Here is a 24,123-nt window from a genome sequence, read left to right on the forward strand (position 1 = left end):
AGAGTTCAGAAACACCTGGGCAGCTGCAAGTCAGCGTGGGACAGATTAAAACCTCTCCGGAGGCTTTTCCCTTTCTCCCTGCTCCGTGAGGTTTCCAAGGGACAATACCTGCCACTCCGAGCAAGCTCCCGGGCAAACAGCCCGAACAAGCCAAAAACCCTGCGGAGCAACCCCTAACCCCTGAGAGCCGGCATCGGCATCACCAGTACCGCTCCCCCAGCCGAAAGCTCCCGCTGCGCCCGCCCCAGGGAGCCCCTGCCCCTTCCCACGGGAACAGCCGCGACCCCCGCGCCGCTCCCGGAGCGCCTTTACCCCCGAGCCTGGGCCGGCCGGGGCGCTCCCGCTCTGCCGGCGGCGCTTCCTGCGGGAAGTGCGGGCGCTCCCGGGGCCCCGCGGGCTCCGTTCAAATCCTCCGCGCTGCCCAATGGGCGCGGGCGCCGCTGCCCCGGAAGCACAGGGAGCGCTCCCGGCGCGGGAGGGGCGGAGCCGGAGCGGGACTGGCGGGGGCCGTGTCTGCAGAGGGGCCTCTGAGGTGCGGGTAGGGGGACCCCCGGGCCGGGGGAACCGGGGCAGCCTCCCCGGGGAGCAGCAGCTGCGCCCTGAAGGGACAAAGGGGGAAGTACGAGGGTAAAGGAGGCGGATGGATGGGCGGAGGTAGCGGGCACCCACGCGGCTCGGTTGCCCTAAGCGTGTTTCCTGAAGTAATGGAGCTAATGATGTTTTTGGTATTTTCACTTAAAACTAATCTGATGGCTGATGGTTCAGGCTGAGGAAGCTGGGGCTCTTCAGGCTGGAGAAGGGAAGGTTGCGTGGAGACTTCACAGCAACCATCCAGTATCTTGAAGGGAGCCTACAGGGAAGCCAGAGAGGGACTCTGTCAGGAGCTGTGGTGACAGGACAAGGATTAATGGGTACAACCTGAAAGGGCAAATTTAGATAGGTATTAGAAAGAAATTCTTCACTGTGAGGGTGGTGAGACACTGGAACAAGTTGCCCATGGATATCCCAACCCTGGCAGTGTTCAAAGCCAGGTTGAATAAGGCCTTGAGCAGCCTGGTCTAGCGGGAAGTGTCCCTGCCCGGGACAGGGGATTTGGGACTGGGTGGTCTTTAAGGTCCATTCCACCCCCTTAACACTCTATCGTTCTATAATGGCTTGTGTTTTTGGGAAGCCTTAAAGGAAGAAAACTACATATAGGGTTAGAACTTGCATTTGGCCTTAGGAGCAAAGCTATGCAAGTTATATGGCTTAAGTGTTTATAGTGGTGGTTTGTTGGATGAATTAATAAATAAACACACAACTGTGGAGAGCCTCTCTGTGTCTGAGTAATGCCCGTGTCAAACCTGGCTGGCTCCCAACCAAAATGTTCAGTCTTGGATGCTGAGACCTTCAGATCATTAACGCAGCAAAGGTCTGCAATTTCAAGCTGGTTTTCCACGAGCTGTGTAGTTAAAAGTCTGATTTCCCAAAAAGGCTTAAACTAACATCAAATCTGTACTGGGACTAAAAGGAGTGATTCTGAAATCACTAGCACAAGAACCTGATTTTTTTATTAAATTGGTTAAATACAGTAAAGTACAAGTTCTAGTACATAAAGGTAATAGGTGCTCTGCAGTTGGGGAGGCATAAATCATGAAATCATGTTTAAAGATTATGCATGATTACTTTTATTTGCAGTTCTGTAACTTTGGTTAACTCTGCTTGTAGTTAGATAATCTTTAAAGAGGTAGACAAGTAAAGAGAATTTTAAGGTAGTAATGTGTCATTTCTTGTCATTAGTTGAAAATTTTAAAATACAGTATGTGACTTTTCTGGTGTGTGCAGTTACTTAAGTTCTTGTATTGCTATTGAGTTGCCAAGTAGCACAAAATCTGCTGAAGTCATTGCTGAAGTCTGTAGAGAGTTTTAACATATGCTAGGTTAGTAAATATTTTAATTGATGAAACTATATTACATCTAAAAATAATAAGCTTAAGTGCAGCTTTTGTGTTCTTAAATATGATGTTTCAGGAAATTTTGATTTGCTCTACCACAAATACCTTTTACGTTTTTTCTTTATGCAAATGAGTAATCCTTCCTTTTTAAAACTTCCTGTGTAGGAATGTAGATTTTCATCCTGGAGAAGACATTGCTTCCGTGATACCTTGACTTAGTCCACTGAAAATGAAGCAAGATTCTACTAGAAACATTGCTTACACTGTGGATTGTGAAGATTATGTGCATGTGGTAAAATTCAATCCCTTTGACAGTGGAGATGCATGTTCCCTCATTGCTTATGGTGGCAATAATTATGTAGTTATTGGGACCTGCAGATTTCAGGTTAGTCTGTGCTATTGTTGATTTTATTAGTTGTGTCCTGAAACTTACTTTGCCAGCACCTCTACTGTAGGAAGACTCTGGCCACTTTCCTCCTCTCCCTATGTAAACAGGACAGTTTTACTTGTTTATTACATTAACAAGTCTGGGATACTTGTTCTTCAGGAAAATAGAAATATATATATATATGTTTGCATATATATATATAAAATACACACTGATATAATACCAATTTGCTGATATAAATGGGATGGTATAAAGTTCCTTTTGATTAGAATCATAGAATCACAGAATGGTTTGGATTGGAAGGGATCTTAAAGGTTCCTCCTTCCACTGGACCAGGTTGCTCAAAGCCCCATCCAACCTGTCCTTGAAGAATTCCAGGGATGGGCATCCACAGCTTCTCTGGGCAATCTTTTCCTGTGCCTCACCACCCTCACAGTAAAGAGTTTCTTCCTAATATCTAATGTAAACTGGCCCTCTTTCCATTTAAAATTGTTACCTCTCATTCTATCACTATACCCTCTGAATAGACTGCAAAGAAATCAGAAGTATTGTACTGGAAGAGTAATCCCATGTTAGTATCTCTTTCTAATGTTGGTGAATGTGTCAGAACTTAAAGGCCCAACTTAGGAAATATGTGACTTAATCTCTGTTTTGCTCATTGTTCTTTATTGGTAATTGGCACATTTTTGCACAGTTATATTTTGTTCTACATACATTTGCTATTTAGATTAAATTATCTTCGAAAGCTTTCAGCTAGCCTGTGAAACAGAAAAGATTACAACTACTTTCAAGGTTAGAACTAACATGTCTGTGCTAATTTTGTAGGTATTTCTTCTAGGGAAGGACTGTGAAAATAATTACCTAATTTTTTTTTCCCCAATTGTTTTTATTGGGTCTCTCTCACAGACTGTTGGAAACAGTAAAATATGCTTTCTTACCTTGAAATTATTTAGTCATCATATTGTGAAAGTTTTTAAAATGTGAAATACCAAGTACTGTATATTCTTATGCTGTATAAGATGTTTTTAATTAGGTGGAGCTTTTGCCTAGATGCTTGAAAATCAATTGGAGACAATGGTTTGAAATTTTTAAGTTTTTTTTCCTTCATCTCACTTCTCTATTATACAGTATTATTTTTGTACTTTGTCTATTATGAATAATAGCATAACTGGTATTTTTATAATTGTTATTCCCCGAGGTCTTATTGTTGGAATTTTTTCTGAAAGACCATAAAAACATACTGTCATCTGTATTGCTCACTACCTTGTTTCTAGGGTAGGCCTTGAAAAGGAAGCAATTAAAATTTTGACAACCACTGGTACAAGGTAGTTTTTCTATAATTTTCAGAACTTCTCTTCCACGTGTGGAGTCATTGAGTATTTCAAAGTAGGGGAGGAAAATGCTGTTCTTGCTCCCTGTTGAGAAGCATTGAAAACTGTAGATATTGTCATGCATCCTCAGCTAGGTTCTGCTTAGCCTCTACATTATGCAAAGGCATACAGAAGGTTCTTTACCATAAACCAGAATTATGACATAAAGAACATTTTGTAGAAGTATCCATTAGATATTTTGAAAACTTATGGAAGTTTTTTAGAGGTCAACTGACTGATGGGGTCCACAACCCCAGCTCGTCTCATTTTGTGTTCTCACCAGTGGGAAGAATAAACAAGTTTGTAATTACAGTTAGATGACAGAGGTCACCTTTCTAGCTCCTGCTGTTTGAAGACTGCTGTTCTGAAAGTGCTAGCATTTTTCCATAGTGTAAAAGCAGCTCAGAGAAAAGAGAGCTTAAATGACATGCTTGCTTTTGCTCACCTTGTTTCTCCTCACTGCAGTGTGTACTTACTTACCCTGCTGTTATAAGTGGCTTTAGTTGTATCTGTGAAGATGCTACCTGGACAAAGAATGAGCTCAGCATCTTTGCAACTCAGTTCTTTTTTTTTTACTCTGCCCTGGCCTCTGGCTTGAGACTACAGTCATTTAATGTATTTTTAAGTACTTAAATATTTCAAGTTAATACTTTCCTTGTGTTCCAGGTTTTCAATTTGATGGTGTTACGATCTAAAAAGATCCCAGATACGTGTAATTTTGAAAGCCTTTCCATTTCGTATCAATCTGATTTGTTAGAAGTCACCAAGACATCGTTCTGAATCAGCTAACTGCAATATTTCTGTAGGAGGAGGATGCAGAAGTGGAAGGCATGCAATATAAGACACTAAGAACATTTCACCACGGAATCAGAGTTGACGCCATAGCATGGAGTCCTGAAACTAGACTTGATGCTATACCTCCCCAGATAAGGTACTTACACTAAATGAGTACAATGAATCCTTGTCTCCTACCTGTTTTCCCTAGTTCCTTAATACTAGACTGTTCAAACCTTATGAGTGAAATCTAACTCTTGAGAAATCACTGATGAAGTCTCTGAACACTTCAGTAGAACATTATCTTATTTTTTTGTTGTTGATTTGTTTGGTTTTGTTCATTTGTTTGTTTTTTTGTTCTACTTCTTGTGCCCCTTGACCCTGTCCCCAGTGAACAAGCAGTAAATAATACTTTTTTCATTATTTTCATGGATCTTAGATGTAGTTAGTTCATTCTTTGTACATCTGTGAAAAAGGATTTAAGAACTTAGTCTAAGTACGAGATCATTGTAATGGCTTCCTCTATAAAGCTATTTAAAGCTATTTATTTGTAGTGGTCTGCATAGTCTGCTGTGTTTTAGAGCAGATCAACTACTATTTATGAGAGACACTGAGGCGTATATCTAGAAAGATAGTTAGCTGTTAAATGTACACTTAAGAATTAAAATGTTCTCAATAGTTTGTATGATAGTTGCTTACTGCTGAATTTTTGTACAGTATTTTGGTTAAAATATGTTAGAAATTGGTTTATGAATTTTATGTTTTGGTATTTTAGACCACTGATAATGAGGGTTCTTTTCTGTGCTCTGCCTCTTAACTTCTTCCAGGGGAAGTTTCAATGGCAGTTATGAAAGATATTTCAGGTAACGGATAATTGATAATTGGTTAAAATTAAGCTTTGTGAAATGTTTTGTGTTTCTGTCTATGGAAAAGTATTCTTGGCACTTGATACACACTACTGATAAGTTCCAATTATAACTCTACTTGTTGCCGAAGCAGAAAAGTTAAGACAGATGCTTTTGGTATTTTTCAAAATCTGATTTTTCCTTTGCGTGTCACTTTGCAGGTTTAAAGTGAAGGAAAACTGCTAAAAAGTCAACCATTGCAATGTTGATTGACTGAAAGGCCTTTTTTTTTTGTCTGTTGAGTACAGATTTTGTACTGCAGCTTCTGATAGGAAGTTAAGACTCTTTACTTCAGACCTTCAAGACAAGAATGAATTTAAGGTAAGGGCAGCTAAACTGATTTTTAAAAGGTGATTTAGTCTTTAGTGAAGTCTAATCTTTAACTGTCGTTCTGGCTCATTTTGCTTGATGTACTGTATGAGATAGGATCTGTCACAGTTCTGTGCTCTATATCCATCATCTTTAGGGATAATTATTGTATTGTATATACCTTTCTGTTTTTAGAGTGGGAATAACTGTAATTATCGGCTACATGATCTTTTGATTTTCCTCAAAGTCCTTCCTTTGAAACAATGTCCCAGACCAAGTACTACTATCAGTTAGATATCTGTGCTATCCAGTTTGAATTTTTTTTTTTTTTGCGAGGTCTTAGCTAAGAATAAGCAAAGCTAAATACAAAGAAACCTGGGGGAGTGTTCCTTGGTTTTTACTGCTTTAGAATATAATAATGCCTCTTTTGCTGAGAGTGGTTTATTGGGTATAAAGGAGAAAATAATACACTTTTTTTGTGGTTTGTTGGCTTGTATTAGTAAGACAATGACAGTTGCCATACTAAATGAATTGTGGATGTCACTTATCTGGTCATACTGATAATAGAATGAATAAAAACATGGCATAAGAAGTAAAGATGGCTGTTACCAAAGCTAAAATGTCTTTAAAGAAAATGCTTTTTATGTTGCTTCATACATGCACATACCTTTAATTTCCTTCTTTCATTTTTGGTCAATTTATGTGACTTTGCCACCAGGGCAGTGGGATAACTGACATATTTATTATCAACTTGGATAGCATTTCTGACAAAATAGTTCTAAAAGTTCTCTCATTCCTTATTAAAGTTATCTATTTATGTAATATCTGCCAGTTTTATGGTATTTCAGAGAACAGGCTTTAATGTTAAGGTGTGAATTAAATCTTTTAACTTTTTAGCAGAATGTGAAGTTACTTTAACATTGTAACTGATGGGTGGATAATAAGTGGAAATAATGAAACAGTGGGATGAGCCTCCTACTACAGACTTCATTGAGATAAATTCAGCATCTAAATTCTTAAATTTTTTATTTATTTTGGATTAACAAGGCTTGTATCAGAAAGAGTGTGGCCAGCAGGACTAGGGAAGTGATTGTCCCTCTGTACTCAGCACCTCAAATCCTGTGTTCAGTTTTGGGCCCCTCATGACAAGAAAGACATTGAAGGTGCTGGAACGTGTCCAGCAACAAGGCTGGTGAAGAGTCTGGAGCACAAGTCCTATGAGGAGCAGCTGAAAGAACAGAGGGTGTTTAGTCTGGAGAAGAGGAGGCTCAGGGAAGACCTTATCACCTTCTACAACAGGCTTGAAAGGAGGTTGTAGCCAGGTGGGAGTCAGTCTCTTCTCCAGGTAGCAAGCGATAGAACGATAGGAAATGGCTTCAAGTTGTGCCAGAGGAGGTTTAGATTGGATATTAGGAAAAATGTCTTCTCTAAAGGGGTGGTGAGGCTGCCCAGGGAAGTAGTGTAATCACTGTCCCTGGAAGCATTCAAAACACATGTAGATGTGGTGCTCAGGGACGTGCTTTAGTGGTGGACCTGGCAGTGTTAGGTTAATGATTGGACACAATGATCTCAGAGGTCTTTTCCAACCTTAATGGTTCTGTAATTGTTTGGTGCCTATTCAATACAAATGGCTTGAATTTAACAGTAAAGCTGTTAGCTTTGTTTGTGCCAGCTCCATCACTGGAATTAACAGTCTAAGAACTTTATTAAGAAGTACTGTGATAGCTATTTTTACCTACTAGCAGGCAACTCATTAATGAAAAGAAAGAATGTGGACTAGTGTGTTTATTGTTTATATTGGTAAAAGTTGTCTTCGAGAAATGTCTCCTGGGGTTTTTTGATAGAAAGTGTGGAAAATCCTTTCTCTGGGTAATGGTCTTAATTTCTTATCCCTAGACAATCATTAGACTTCTTGTCAAGAAAAAAATAATGCCTAACTGATTTAAAGCACATGCAGAGTCTCAACTGTTCACAAACTCTCCATGAGCTACTACCCTGAGCTGGCTTTCAATAAAGTTTGATACAGTGGCTTCTTAGTAACAGTTACTGATACCTCAGGAAGCCTGTTTCATAAACCTTAGGTTGAATTTAGAATGAACGCATGGAAAACTTTTATCCATACTTAACTTAATACATACTTAACACATGGGATTTTCAGGAGAGGTACAGAACGTGCAAACAATGCTGAAGGAAGTATGTGATTACAGTCACAATGTAATCTCTGAACATTTTGTCTTTTGTAGTAAACAATTTGTATGTGTTGCTTCTGGAGGGATAGACTGAGTAATCTTACTCTGTTTTCCCCATGGAAAGGCTGTCTTGATGTAATCATCAAGAAGGAACTTGAAGCACACCGAGTTTTCCATTACTTTGTCAACACAACTAATCCAAAATTTATGGGTTGGATCAAGCCCAGAACAAAAAAACAAAAGGTAAAATATGACTGATGGATCTTCATGAAACCTTTTTCTTCTTTTGAGGTTTTCATTTGGAAATGAGTTATGGCTTCCTTCTCCTGCTTCAAATTTTGTTTAATAAAAAGCATATTTCATCAGAACCGTGGGAGTAAAATGAGACATTTTTCAGAATGCTGAAAATTTTCAAAAAATTGGCATTTCTGTCTAAATAGTTTAGCATCATCTTATGATATATTCGTTCTGGTATAATCCATTAGGTTTTAATAAAATTAGGACCTATTGGAAAAAATAAAGTTGGCTGCTGGAAATGTTTCTCTATTGAATTGGTGAAGAATTCATAAAATTTTTAGAGAGGGGGATTTAGTTCTTTTGTGTGCTTGAGAAATATTTTTTTTTTATCAATTCTGAATTTGTTCCTCAGAATAGCTATACTTAGAGACAAGGTAGTGTGTTTCCCTTTCAGAAATTGTGGAACTTGTTTTCATTTGACCTTGTTTTCCTCTGCAATCACTCCATCTCATGCTATTATCCATAGGATATTTTTGTCTCATTTTTATGATACCTTGCTGGGCAAAACAAGAGCAGCTATGCCTTGAGACTTAATCAGTGGGACTGAATAGAAGATGATGGAACAATACCAGATATATCTACATATGGACATTTGCGTGTCAAAAACACCACTAATGTATTTAATGAGAGTAAATATGTATAAATGCATAGACAGAGAAAGCTGATTTTTTTCTAATGAGACCTGAGATGATTTATTCATACCTAGCCCCCACGTGAATGAATTTGAAAGTACTTTAAACTTTAACTGGACCCTAAATGAAATGACTTCTGCATACTTGCTTATTACTAAATGTGTATAAGTTATCTAACTTTAGGTTTTTGATGATACTGTAAACCTCAAAAGATTACTGATGTCTGTAGATAAATACAAAACACTTAATAGAATTAAGGGGGGGAAGAGGTGTTTTGATATTATGGCCAAGATAACTGAACAGTCTTCAAAATACGTAAGAATTATATAACTTAATTTTTACTAAAACTGGAGGGTTTTTTTTCTTCAGAAAAGCTATGCTGCTAAATTGGGTTTTGTTACAGATAAATTATTTGCAGTAGTCAGAAATAAAAATGTCATGATTAAGAAGCATCAGATGAGAAGAATTACACAGTAACAAGGTTTCCATTGAAATAACTTTATGCTTTCTGATAGAACATCAGATGTTTGCTTTTGAGTGGCAGTTCACATGTGCGTTCACACCATGAGTGCTTGTCTCCTATTATTTGAGAATGGATGATCTATTAATTCATAGTAAAAGAAGATTGTGAGCTATACCCCATTTTCTTTTCTCTTAAGCACAACAGCTTGTAAAGCAGAGAGCACAATGCACTGTGTTTGCTCTTCTCAAATGCTTAAAAGAAATTGTGGGTAATTGCTGAGGTACTGTATGACTTGCTTGATTTTGCTTCTACTGCTTTTCCTCATTTTTGATTTTCTCAAGGTCTTGATGGTGCATTGTCTTCTGTTTCTTCTTCTTTCACTGCAAGTTTTTTCACTGGTTTTTCTAAAGGTAACCTTTTGGCTTGCCATCTTTAGTAGACCTATCCTCTTAGGCAATTTGTGCACTAACTGCTTGGAAAAGGACATGTGCTGGATAAGTGGCTGGTTTATTGCTCCTTCAGGATAAACTGTATTGCTGCTTGCAGGAACCTGTAGGAAAAATTGCTATTCAGAGCTCAGAGTTACTTACCAGTAATCAGAGTTCTTTAATATAGGTAGATCATGCACACATTCACTTCCTGCTCATTCTCCTCTTTGTTTCTGAGATTTGTTATCTTCTACCTTCAAAATTCAGTGGTCAAAAGACGGATAAAAAGCTCTAGTATGATTCACTGATCTCTGTCAAGCAAGAGCACCAAACTGACCTCTGTGGTAACTACAAAGAATACTGAGGGGGTATTTTCACCTACAGTGTGAATCTACACATGAATTAGATATTTTAAAGAAACCCAGTTACCGATAAAGATTTGTTTTACCTTCTATGTAAAATGATAGTTTTATCTTAACACTTAAACATCTTTCCGTTAGCAGTTCTATTAAATACATTGTGGGTTGATGGAGCAGGCAGCTCTAAGGTAAAAGTATTTTTTTTTTTCTCTAAGGTAAAAGTATTTATTTTTTTCTGGTTGACAGACATTTGATGGCCACTCAGATTACATTAATGATCTGGTGTTTGCTCCCAATGAAGGTCAAGAGGTTGCAAGCGTAAGTGATGATCACACCTGCAGGTATGCATTCTGTTCAAAACACTGTTGAAATAGACTTTTTCTATGTGTGAATACCTTACATGTTCACTTAAATAAATAAGCATTTATTTTTTTTATTTTTAGTTGGCCTTCATGGCCCATTGACAAAGCCAGTCCACTAACAAGACAAAAAATGGACTACTCTCATTAACTTGGGTTGCAGACTGGCTTTTTGTTGTGACTTGTGGATTGTTTTTTTTTCAAAACAATATTTTGAACCAACTAGACTCAATGTGAAAAAACCTATTGTGTCTTGGAATTGCATACGCTATTTTTTCCCATGCTGGACAGTAATAGAAGCCATGCATAGCTCAGCTCTGAATTATATAGACCCTCTCTATCCATTCTGTCATCAGACGAGTCAAGTTTAAAATCAACATATGTGAACTTGTCTGCTTACCCATATTTATTAGTCTTACCAGGAGGTGAGGATGACACAGCCTAAAAACATTACAATACTTACACAGTGGTACTGGCAGCTCAAAATACCATGATTATAGCTGCTTCAAACCCATGTATTTAGATATATATTACTGGAAGTAGAAGGGAAACATGGTTTAATGCTTTGGAAAAGGCTGGTTAAAGTTTTGTAGTACAGGAGTTTTTCCTTATCAAAAGGTCACCCATCTTCCTCTTCTAATAGAGTCCTTGAATCTGCTAAAAGCTGCTATTCTTATCCCTTCAAAGCAGTTGGAGTAGCAGAAGGGTAGCTATGCAGGCTTTGCAGGGCACTGCAGCAGAGCAGCAAGAGTTGAGAAAGCATCATCTTTTCTCTGTGATAACTGTGATAATTCAAAACTTTCTCAATTGAGGAACCGTTTTAGTTTCTTCTCCAATTATATAAATTGTATATTTGATCTTTGAAGTTACCACCATATCAATTCCTATATAAATGACTCAGGGAAAAAAATGTCATTTTTCATTAAAACCATCTTCTACCTGTTAGGAAAGAAGTGAATAGATCTTAGAAAGATTACTCAGTGTATGAGATTTTGTGTATGAGATTTATATCAACTGATATAAACCACAGTTTAGTAGCTTTAGTTGAGCTACTCTGTCCTACCTAAATAGAAAATCTTAAAGGCCTGTGATTTTAACACCCATGAGGAACTCAGAAATGCTACTTTGACGAGTAGGCAGATTCTCCATAGATGCCCTGTCTGTATTTCCAACAGAATCATTAGGAATGAATAGTAGAAATGTATGACTTATGTGTAGCTTGTTCTGATTTATTTCCTCTCCTTGATTTCTTTATTAAATCTAAACTCATATTGGGCTTATTCAGCAAAAAGCTGTTTGACCATGTGGCCTTTTTTTGTTTATTTTATGAAATGCTCAGTGTTCCTGGGATGAAAGAAAACTGTTTTAAAACTAGTAGTCCAATTGATACTATTTTAAAAGGAAATAAAAATTATATAATTAATATATACTAACAAGATTTCAGCTTAGTAACTATGAAGGACATTTTATGCCATAAACCATAAAGTCTTTGGTTAAAAGCCATGGGAAATAAGTAGGATTTTTTTTGGCTACTTGAGTTCTTATTTTTTCCATTCGTACATGTGGGGCATGAAGACCTTTTCTATTGAATTTAAAGGTTACACTTTCAAAACTAATGGAAAATGCATTCCTTGGGACTTACCAAAATCATTCTTAACTTACTGTGTAATTTGCTTCAGCAGTAATGTAAGAAGAGGAGTAATTCTCCTGTCTGTACTGAGTTTCTATTCTGAAATTGTTCTCAGGACACATCATCTGTTAATACCAGTGGAATAAAGTTCTAGAACAGTTAGCACAAGGACGCGAAGTTTTGAATTCCACTTTTAAATCTTAATAAAGTTCTAATACAATATTTCAGTATGTAATGAATATATACAAACATGTTTAGGTCTTCTCTGGCTTTCACTCAGTAGAAAGTTTAGCAGTAAGTTTAGCAGAGACCACTAAGGAGGTGAGATTTTCAGTTTGCACCTACTCAACATGCAACAACATGCCACAAGCTGCTGCAACAGTGGCATCTCAGAGCTGGGTTCAGTCATTTTGGCTGGAGGACAGACAGTGTAAGTCAGATACTGGTTCTGTTCAGTGTTTTTACCTTTCAGCTGCTGCTGTGTCACTCAGGAATGCTTGTTGTTTCTTGCATGTTGTCTGTGTTGGCCTTGATCTCACAACACAAGACTTTTTTCCAGCTGTGAAGTAGAGCTGAACTAAAAATACTCTTGCATAAAAATATTTGCAGTGGTCATCTGTGTCAGGTGGTTGTGAGTAAGTCTTATGTGTGTTCATAGACAAGTAAAGAGGTGTTGGTATGTAAATATGCAGTACACTTTAATAATCTAATGTTTCACTGCACCAAAAATGTCAAAACTAATATTGCCTTAAAAAAATTGCTTTTCTGAAAGAAGACACTTTTGGAACACTCTTAAAACTCACTGTGTTACAGTTACTTACAACTGTATTTATATTAAAAATCTAAGTTCCTGTAGTGAAAAATTACATCTGGAAAGTTGATTGAAAAATTCAAATCCTGAGTCCTAAATATCATATATTACTTTCTTTTTTTGGTCCCAGGCATGGCTATATTTCAAGATGGATGAAACTGTTCATAAGCATAGAGTTAAACTGTATCTTTGGCAGGATATTGCAGTTTTAAAATTTTGCTTCATTTCACTTGTTTACACATTTCAGAATTGCTGTAATGTTTCTTTAAAAATAGAAAAATATTTCTAATGTTTCATTGCAAAATTCTAAAGAAATGGCAGGGGAAATAGCTGAAATAACTAACATTATATTAAACAAAAATTTGACTCAGTTTCATTTATAAATCTTATGTGATAACAAATTAAGTGCAACTGAAGTAACAAAAGTAAATATCTCTTATGTGCAGTCAAAAATCAAATTTAGGATATTTCTACATTACTGCTGAAAGCCAAATATGGTCATGGCAGAAAAGTAAATTGCCTCTTGAATGTAATCTAATTGTTTTCCTTTGTCTAGTTCTTTCATAATCTAGCTTTCATATCTCAGTTTCAAAATTCTATATAATGTTTATGTGTAATTAAAGTAATCTGCTTGTCCATTTCTTGGTATCATAAAAGTTTATATTTTAAAAAGCTGAAAAGGACTGATCCATACCTTTCCCTCCCTCACTCTCTCTTTTTCTTTAATTTTAATTATTCCTTAAACTACATCATCTTCCTCTCTCTTTGTGTGCAAAAGAATGTACGATTGCATTGTCTTACACTTTATCTGTGCATATACTTGCCCTTTGATTTCTTTCTGAGTTCTGTTCAATTGCTTAGGCCATGGTTCATGTCACTTCATAGAGAATGATTTTGTGAATTAATTTATCAGTCACTGTGAAGTTGAGTGTTATGTCACACGTAACATAAATGCCAGTCCATCAGAAGGTTAACTCTGCTCCCTGGACAGAGATTTGGGGGAAAGGTTTGATATGGCTGAAAGCTAAATCAACTAGACTCTCAAAATGTGTTCCATCTGGTTTTAGGGGGGTTTAATCTGTAGCATATATTTTTTACATGGTACTCTTATGCCCCAGTTATTTTGTGTAGGTTTTTCTCTAGACAATATGTAGGAAAGCTAATGGTAACTGTTGTTTATTTTGTTTGTCTTGTGTTCTTTAATGTATTGCCAGCACATGTTGCACGTTGCACTTGAATCTTACCTTGTGTACTCAATAAATATTTCAGCCTTTGGCTGTATTGGAAAGTTGTCATTATCACTTATTTCTACCTATAAAAATTATATTTTATTTGTATCTTCCCATTTTAGTGCAGTCAGTTATGGATTTTTACCAATGTTTTTATAAAAGGTGTCTTATTTCATGTTGTTCTATCTTCATCCGTTTGTGTGATTGGATTCTCCAATCTCTCTTCATATAAGAAATGTCACACCAAAATACCTGTCCTTTCTGAGGTATTCTCACTACAATTTATCAAGCTAGTTCTGCATTATAATTGAGGAAAATTTGCCCACTTTTTATAGGTATCCCTGTTCCCCTGAATGTGGTCTTACACAATTCTGTTATACTTTACAGTCACAATGCAAGTATTAACCAACTTGTGTTGTACTTCACAACCACAGTGTGAATATTAACTGCTCTCCCATCAGCTTAAAAAAAAAAAAAAACACTTTCCAAAGCAAATACTTGGAATGTTATTTCAGTCTGGTCTTAAGTGTGGGTGAATAAGCTTTTAGTTAGGAAGTCTTCAAAATACGAGGATGATGTAGTAATTTCCTGTGTGGCACATTATTATTTATGTTAAGGGTCACACAATGCTAGAACATAGTCTAGCCTATAAATTGTTTTTAAATAGAAATAATTGCATTAGATTTGTTTAGAAGTCAGCTTGTATTTTAGAAAGTCATTGGCAGAATTGTAGTTGAGTTTCTCAGTAAAAGTCATACTACAGCATTTAGTTTTACATCTGTATTGGAAACAATAAGCTGATAACTCTTAGCAGACTTTTTTTTTTTTTTTTTTGGTTGAAAGGATAGAAATGAAGCTTCACATTTTTTCAAAAATGCTGTGTGGTCTCTGGTTTTGCATTAGATAACTTGAATTCTTTGTCAGTAAAATAAAATAAATTACTAGAAATTGTCTTGAATATTTCACCTGACCAGATAGAAGGAATTTCTGTAATTCCACTTCAGCCTTCTATTCTTATGTGTCCTGCATAGTACCCTCCAGATCTTTGATAACCACTTCCATATGGAGTTGGCAGAAGACCTTAGATAAGGCCAATGTTGGTTGTGTTCTCTGCAGTATTAACTAATCTGTCCACTTCCATTTTCCTTTAGTGAGATATCCTCACTCCTTGTGCTCAGTTAGGAACAATTTCACTTTACCTTTGTGTGATTTCAGTAAAAGGAATCTTTCCTTTCTCTATAGTCCTCTAAGCTTTTCAGAAGTGATAGGATTTTCCTTGCACATGGAATATTTCTGATGGAGATATAAAGAAACATATTAAAGTTAGATATTAAAAACCCAACAAAACAACAAAACCACTTTGGATATGAGTAATGTTTGAGTAATGGTTCAAGTATAGTTGATCATTCTTTGTGGTTGGGAATCTTATCGGATGTCAAGGTTTGTTCTAACCCCCACCCCACTCACTAAAATTATTTGAAATCTTCTTTTGGAAGAATTCCTGCTTTTACTTCCATCTTCTGGGGATTTGAGAAATGCCTGAAGATTGCAATATGGTTTCGTTCTTTTACTATTGCAGTAAGTGCAGTTAGGATTTGATTCTGCTAGTTAGAATTATTCATAATTCAGAAAATTAGAATATAAAATAAGGATCATCTCCATTGCCACAAGACAGGTTTTCAGAGTTCAAATAAATACTTTGTCGACTGTAATAAAAGTCCATTGTATGATGAAATTAATGCACATGTGCAGCATGTCATTATCCATATTCATGCATATGACATAAAATATAGTTGATCCAAGGGAGCTTGAATATCTTCAAGCTTTGAGATAACTGCAGTTGTCATTTCTTTGTTTAATTACAGGATGAGTGACAAGAGAAATGTTCTAATATCTCAAGAATTTTTTTTAACAGCATTTGCAACTGTGTCTGTATTCTGTGTTTGTTTAAATGTTGAGAGTATTGCAGTATATAATTTCTCGGTCCTTAGTTACTTAAAAAAATAATTAATTTACTGAGCAGATTAAATATTATTTTTGAGACTTTCCATTAATCAAACTTTGGCCATTATTTCAACTGCGGTCATTCAAACTTTTCCCCATTAAATTTTTGTGGAGCTTTTTTTAAACATCAGAAAAAAATACCACAAGCCCAGTAACAAGTCTATACAACAATAGTTGATGAAGGGAGGAGGAGAATTAAGAGGGTGACACATTGCAGGTTTATGAAAGATACAGATGTTTGGAGAAAAGTAGACAGTAGTTTACTTTGGTATAAAATTGTGATAATATTAGTAAAGTTTCAAGAGCTTTGAATGGGAGACAAAATGCTCAGTCGTCTTGGATCGATTTACATGATAGGAATGTAGACAAGAGTAGAGGGGTTTTCTTTAGCATCTGTAGCTGATTTGGTTATGATTACTAAGTAACTGAGTAATTGAAATTCATTTTGGCTAATTTTTGGTCTTTGCACATTTTTTACTTGGGTTAGTTACAAAGAAATTGAACACATATGTAATTGTGTAGACTTGCTGCATTCAGACAAAGATCTACTTTGATATGTATTGCCTGGTTTGGTTTTTTGGGGGTTTGTTTGGGTTTTCTTTTTTCCAAAACTAAATTAGACCATCTTTGGTATCAAGAAAGAAAGAAAGAAATATAAGAGGGTCTTTTATCCCTTCCCTCCACTCTTTGTTACTAGCAGTCCTGCCATTCCTACAAAGTACAAGATACAAGTCTGGTAACTTTATAAATAACAAAGTTAGAGAGGTAAAAATATAAATTTCGGTCTCAACACCTAATAACATCACTCACCTCAGGAAAGGAAACATCATGGCTTGTTCCTTTTGCCAAAATGATTCACCATCTTCTGTTGTATCATAATTTTCTCCCTGCACAGTAAATACACATGGAAAGTGTTGATTTGACTTGGACAAATCTACAAGGCAAAATTTTTGGCAGTAGAAGAAAGTATTGTATGTTTCTAAATTACCTAATCAAGTAGATATTTCATTTTTTAAACACTTGTCAGCTTTTTGTTTTGACTTTTTTTAATAAGGACACTGATTCTTCAAGATTAGAGACCCTGTGTTTTCTACAGGGAGAACAAATATTTGATCTGTTGTGGTTTGGCACAAGAAAACAACATTGTTCATTAAATATATTTACTTTATTCCCATATATTTTGTCTAGACTTATGATGTATTATTTAAGAGTTTTTTGAAATCTCTTAAATATAAGGCTCTAAGCACCCTGGTGAGATATAAACTGAAAAAGTCTGGAGGAAGTCAGCAAAAATCCTCTAAAATAAACAATAATAGTATGTAGCCACTCATCTAACTCAAAAGACTGGGCAAAACACAACTTTAAAAATTGGCTGTTTCTAAGGTTTTGCATGTCAGAGAGGAAGGATATATGTGTATGTTTCAGTGTCCAAATGCATATAAATAGTATTCAGCCTTGTAGTTCAGGCTGATATTCACAACTGTGATGTCTTTGTCCTACAACTGAGCTACTGATTTTGTAGGGAAAAAATCAGTTGCTGTGAGGTTCAGTTTTGGTTTTGTTGTATTTTATAAACAAAGTAGCTTCATAGCTCATTAACAGTCATATTGAATGTATCCAAAGAAAACTCAGTCATCACCTAATTTTGGAGTTTCAGCATACACTTCCTTGTCAATCCATATTGTCCAAACATTGCTGATTTTTTAACATTGTTATGGCTGCTTGATATTTACTGCAAGTCCTTCTAAAGGAAAAGAATAAACTGGCCCATGTGATTTATTTGTTGAAAGCTTGCCAAGACCCTTTGTTGCCTCATGTTACCTCTGCCATAGATCCTTTTGTTTGCCTTAGCTTCATTTCTGGATTCTTATATTTCCATTACTCAATCTTGTCTTACCAGGAAATGCTGGAAACTCATATATTAGGCAACCAAAATACTTTAATGCATGGTCTTATCCTTTACATGGCAATGTGGATGATTTAAGTTTCTTGGTACTACATTCTAGGTTGCTTGTATCAACTGGACCAACGCTGAGTTTATGGTACAGTACAAAGGCTGTAGTGGTGACTTATGAAAAAAGTGGGAGCATCTCATCCAGATTTCATGTTTAGATAACTAAATTGTCAAATTATTTTGATACTTAAATGGAGGCTCTGCCTAGCTCATCAGTGTTAAAATACATTATCTGCAGCACTGACCACTCTTACTGACTTCCTGAAATGATACAGCATGAACACTATTTGGTCACTTCCTTTGTGAATGTATTGAGGCACTGAAAGTTAATGTATTTGCAGTCAATTTTTTTTTATTTTTTTTTAAGGGTCTGGGATTTGGAAGGAAATGAGAAGGCCCATTTTGTTTTACGTTCTCCTGGAATGAGTGTTTGCTGGCATCCTGAGGAGGCTTTTAAGGTTGTGGTTTTCAGCTTCTCACCCTCATCACCTTTAAAAAAACAGGAGGGGGACTTAACTAAACTATGAATCTTTGATGCTGTATCATTGAAGTTTGGGGAGCTAGTGTACATTGTAACTGGATATCCGTTGGATCTGCTAATGTGAAGTGACTGTAAATTAATTCTCATTACCATTCTTGTCATTTTACCCTCAGTCCCTTACTCCTCCCATCAGAAATATTCCTTCTTTATTACATACATCTGTTGTTGTTGATAACTGTTCTGCTGATTGCATATTAACTTACAGATTAATACCAGAGAAAAGCTTACCAGAGGAAAGCTTGGGTTTTACTCAGTTACGGTAACACAGTTCACCAGAAACACAGACTCTTATAGAGCATGCCAAGCTTTGAAAAGTATCTGTTTGAAGTTAGCAAGGGATTTTTTTTGATGTTGTTCTTGCTTGCCATATATGAAATACATTTTGAAAAATCAAATCAATGGACTGTGATTTTGTACTTATCTGATTATTGTACTGGGGAGGATGAATCAGCTGATATGTACCCAAATATCCAGCTTCACTAAGGGTCTAGTCCCTGCTGTCTTGGATTTATTATTCCTGTTGTGCCCATCAATAACTGCTTAAGCAGCTACAAATAGTTGTTCAGGTTACCACAAAAACATACTTAAAACAGAAGAAAGCAGTCAAATAAGATATCAAAGCATTTACATAGCAATAGGGAAGAAGGAGCTCTATTCTCACTACATTTCCACCAATATCAGTATCTGTCCTTATTAAGAAAGCTTGGAAAACTGTTGATCGAGACAGAATCACACTTGAATGTGTTAGCTGCTGTTTGTTACTGGGCAACTTTGTTAGCACAACAAAATTACTAGATTTGCTAAAAAATATTGCAATAGTACATGATCTTACTTATTATTAGCATGTCTTTTTATTGACTCTTATCAGAGATAGGCACAGGATTTATATATTTTTTAAAGAAAAGCCCCTTCAAAATGCTCATAAAACTTGACAGACTTAGTAGTTGCTGAAAAGCTTATTGCAGGTGAAAATGCTTACTGCACCATGTCCTTTAGTTTGCAGAAAAGCATGTTTTGGTGACAGTTCTGTTTTTCCAAACAAACTTGAATGTTATTAGAGTAGTATTTCTTATGGTTCTTTGCCTTTCTTAATTATTGTTCATGACTACCTAAGAACCAATGCACCTCATGGAGAAAAATCTCATTTTGTCATCTGGGCATTGGAACAGGTTGCTCAGAATTGTGGGTGCTCATTCCATGAAGAGTTCAAGGACAGGTTGGATGGAGCCCTAAGCAACCTGGTCTAGTGGAACGTCTCCATATCTGTGGCAGGGCAATTGGAACTGGATGATCTTTAAGATCCCTTCCAACCCAAACCTTCTATCATTCTATGATTTAATCAGGAAGCTCTTCCTACAGTACTTAATTAACAGCTGCTTGAATGTATTACTTTAATGGAAAAAGTTTAGATAAAATCTGTTGCAAACTGTTACAGGATGAAGTAAGAGGTGTTATATAAAATCAGATTGTACAGTTACACTGATTAATACTGTGTTTAGAATCATAGAATCATTTAGGTTGGAAAAGACATCTAAGATCATCGAGTCCAACCTTTGACCAAACACCACCGTATCAACTAAGTGCCAGGTCCAATTGTTTCTTGAACACCTCCAGGGATGGTGACTCCACCACTTCCTTGGGCACCCTGTTCCAGTGCTTGATAACCCTTTCTTTTCTACAGCACTATGTCTGTCAGTCAGTTCTTTTAACTCAGAAAAGGAACTTTTCCATTTTAAAATAATAACGTTTTGCTTTAAAATTCTAAAAGCACAGTGCATTGGTGGTTAAGAACTGGTGTTTCTAACCACCAAAATTATATACATAGATATCTATAGATACATAGAGTTAAAATAATTATGTATAACAGTATAACAGTAGTATAGATTAAAGTGCTTTTTATTTATTGGTAGGAGAGGGTCCAGGAGAATGTTTTCTGGTACAAAGTGAAAAATTGTATCTATTTTAGTATTCTTAATGTTTGCTTGAATGTACTCTAAGTTTGCTATAGAGTAGAAAAGGTATTAAGTTTCATTACATGCTAAGTTTACCACATTCTATTAATTTCTCTTTAACAGCTGATGGTAGCAGAGAAGAATGGAACAATCCGATTCTATGATCTAATTACACAGCAGGCCATTCTCTCCCTAGAGTGTGAACAAACGCCACTGATGTCAGCAGACTGGTGTTTAAAAAATACTCTTAAAATCGGAGCAGTTGCTGGAAGTGATTGGCTGATCTGGGATATCACTCGCTCCAGGTATTTTTATACCCATGAGAGAGGTTTCTTTACTCTCTTCTTAATCAGTACATGAGGAGATGCAGCTACTTGGCTAATACAGCATGTCAGTCACAGAGTCACAGAATGGGTCAGGTTGGAAAGGACCACAGTGGTTCGTCTGGTCCGGCCATCCTGCTCAAGCAAGGTCATCCTAGAGCACAGGGCACAGGATTGCATCCAGACAGGTCTTGGAATCTCCAGCAAGGGAGACTTGACAACATCTCCGGGCAATCTGTCACTCACACAGTAAAGAATTTCTTCCTCTTATTCTGGTAGAACTTCCTGTGCATCAGTTTCTGCCCATTGCCTCTTGTCCTGTTGCTTGGCACCACTGAGAGGAGCCTGGTCCATCCTCTTGACACCCTCCCTCCAGATACTTACAGGCATTGATGAGGTCCCCTCTCAGTTACCTCTTCTTTAGGCTGAACAGGCCCAGCTTCCTCAGCCTTTCTTTGTAAGAGAGATGCTCCAGTGCCTTAATCATCTTAATCATATAGTCCCAATGCACTATATATTGCATAAACTATTCAGTAAATAAATTAACAATTATCAGTAATTACGATATCAGTACAGACCATTCCCTGGTATTCTTTGTTTCATCTTTATCTATCAATATTTATCTGTTAAAAATAACATTGTCTGTCTTTTTGTCCATTTGAGACAGAATCTCACTGTTTACCTCTCACTGTAAGTTTTATGTGTTAAAGTTTCATTCTAAGTCATAAATAGATAATTATTGATCCATAATAAACTGGATAACTACTTCAATTTTCCTACTCCAAACTGAGATGTAAGCTGCAGGAATGTAAGCTCTAGTTTTCCCTCAGGTGCTTCACAGAGAGTAGACAATGTGTCCCTTTCACTGTTTAAATGATACATGCTTTTGGTACTTAGATTATGAGCTGTAGTTGTTTGCAGAGCAGTTTTTTACCCTGAATGTCTGTTTTAGTTATCCACAGGATAAGCGACCCGTCCATGTTGATCGAGCCAGGTTGTTCAGGTATGTGTTGTCTGTGTTCTGTGGGGTTTGTCTATATAAATCTATAAATCTCTGTATATACAAGCAGTTGTGAGTTTAGGAACCTGGTCTAAGTTAAGTCATTTTTAGGGGGACTTGGTCTATAAACTTTATATAAACTTGGTCTATAAAGTTTATAGACCCACATTTAGTATACACGTTACATTCCCATGATTTTTTTTCTTTTTAACAACAACATGCATATGAGGCATTTACAAGCCATTTGGCTAAATTTATTCCTCTGCTGTTAGTAGAATATCTGACATCCTCACACAGTCACAAGGGAGAGAACTCCACTTTGTATGCACTACTGATCATGTGACAGCAGTATTTGAAAAGTACATTCATTTTATTCATAGATGGTCCCGAGTGAATGAAAATCTGTTTGCAACCACTGGATATCCAGGAAAGACAACTACTCAACTGCTGGTTCATCACTTAGGACATCCCCAGGTAAATTTTTGAGTCTCATCTGTTCTCCTCATATATACTAAAAAGCTACAATTAAAAACTAGCCCAAACCATCCAGAAATTATTCTTGTTGTACCTATTTTATTTTGTTTTGTGACATCCATACTAAGGCAAAAAAATTGCAGCACACTTAACCTGCTATTTTAAAGGCTGCTTGATCTATATGTTTTAGTTTTCTTTGCCATATCAGTGCTAAGGGGAAGAAAAACACCTCTAACCTGTTATTTAATAAATTTGTCGATATTTCTAATACTAAGGAGGCTAAAACCAGCTAGTTTTGTATTTTACTGGTTTGAACTAATTGCATTTTAAATCATGAATGAAAATGCAAAGCAAAGGAAATATTTTGGTTTTGCTGGAGCCAGCATACATTTGTACTACTTACAGTAAGAGTATTACCTCCAAACATACTATTTGTGAGTACACTGAAATAACAGAAATAATTTCATTTAAAAAGGCTTTTAAGTTTGAAAGTATGCCTTTAAAATAACAATAACATTTATAATAATGTAAATAGTTGAAACAATTTGTTATTATGGACTATTTTGCTGTACTTAAATGCAGTAAGTAGCTATGGACTAAGAGGAGAATCAGATTTTTCAGTTGAATTTCTGTTGTATTTTAACTGTATTTGTTAAGGAGTACTTAATCTATAGTGTTTATTTGTCTATGCAACTCGGTATACGTGGTATAGAAATCATTTATAAGGGAAGTTGTATTGATATTTCTCTCTCTCTCTGTCTTTTTTTGAAGCCCATTCTTACTGGAACTGCAGCTGTAGGGTCTGGTTTGACATGGCACAGAACTCTTCCATTGTGTGCAGTTGGAGGAGATCATAAAATTTTCTTCTGGGTAACTGAAATGTAAAATAATCATTTGCCTTTAATATGAAACTGTACAGCATAATGCCTGTTTTCTAGTAAAATGAAGACATTTACTCTTTGTAATGGTATTTATTCACCTGGAGAACATAAGAAAGGAACAAGTAAGGTATGAATCATTTGTGTTTGATTTTTAGCTTGCAATTGTAAGAGCTTTTGTAAAATTGGTTATCGTACATCTGATACTTGGTTATTTCTCTTAAAATAAAATGTACTTTTTAAATATAGTATTTGGTGTAAAATTAATTTTTAAGTGGTTTTTAAGGGCTTTTATGTCCAGCAACCCCAGTCTGACAATCTCACTAACACAGCTCAAGTACTCTGAAATTGTCCAGAGCACCTACAGAAAGAACACCTGTCTCTGTATTAACTTTCCCAACCATCACTATCTTATAAGAAAAAAAATGTTGTCCCTGAACATTTTTTAAATTACCACAAACAGTGAAAAAGCTAATGGTAAAATCAGAATGATGATTTGAAGCAGTATTATTTCTCTCAAGATGACAGAGGGATTTACTTCAAGCATGTCAAACAGCATGGTGGGGTTTTTTCTGTTTACAGCCTTTTACTTCCAGCCTTTACAGGAAAAACCAAAGACATTCTGCTTTCTAGAAGCATATTTTTCCTGTCCTTCCCATACAAGACCCAGAAATGAAGTAAAGGAAGAAAAAGACAGACATAACTCCTGTCTTCAGTATCTTTTTTGCACGTTTTTGCAAGTGAAGTGATATCAAGATGTTCAGCTAGTGTAACAGCTCCTTATAGCATCATAGCCATCCTTATTAGCAGTAGTTAGATTTTAAATTATTCTGTTGTTTGTTCCTATTTATGCAGGACACATAAAACCAATTCAGAAGGTGGACAACAATAAGTGAGACTACAGTCACCTTTTAAAATAT

General features: G+C 36.3%; 2 protein-coding genes across 7 annotated transcripts in view; one reads left to right on the forward strand and one right to left on the reverse strand.

Moving 5' to 3' along the window:
• PARPBP (PARP1 binding protein) overlaps positions 1 to 379 on the reverse strand; it is a 41,089-nt gene extending 40,710 nt beyond the window's left edge. For all 5 annotated transcript variants that reach the window (XR_004357255.1, XR_004357254.1, XM_032688859.1 and 2 more), the window contains exon 1: positions 313 to 379. The gene's annotated coding sequence lies outside the window, so the exon portion shown is untranslated. The remainder of the gene's footprint in view (positions 1 to 312) is intronic.
• An 82-nt stretch (positions 380 to 461) lies between these two features.
• Positions 462 to 23,470, forward strand: NUP37 (nucleoporin 37). Of its 2 annotated transcripts, none has more exons than XM_032688861.1 (10): positions 462 to 532; positions 2,100 to 2,319; positions 4,499 to 4,623; positions 5,620 to 5,692; positions 10,295 to 10,389; positions 18,403 to 18,493; positions 20,652 to 20,833; positions 21,804 to 21,854; positions 22,232 to 22,325; positions 23,097 to 23,470. In XM_032688861.1, exons 2-10 carry the CDS (start codon positions 2,164 to 2,166, stop codon positions 23,208 to 23,210), a joined length of 981 nt encoding a protein of 326 aa, XP_032544752.1. In that variant the 5' UTR covers positions 462 to 532; positions 2,100 to 2,163; the 3' UTR covers positions 23,211 to 23,470. The 2 variants fall into 2 exon arrangements, with proteins under 2 accessions (XP_032544752.1, XP_032544753.1); XM_032688862.1 differs by lacking the exon at positions 462 to 532 and adding an exon at positions 1,337 to 1,411.
• Positions 23,471 to 24,123: the final 653 nt, after the last annotated feature.

Source organism: Chiroxiphia lanceolata, chromosome 5 (assembly GCF_009829145.1).
Source record: "Chiroxiphia lanceolata isolate bChiLan1 chromosome 5, bChiLan1.pri, whole genome shotgun sequence".
Lineage (NCBI taxonomy): Eukaryota > Metazoa > Chordata > Aves > Passeriformes > Pipridae > Chiroxiphia > Chiroxiphia lanceolata.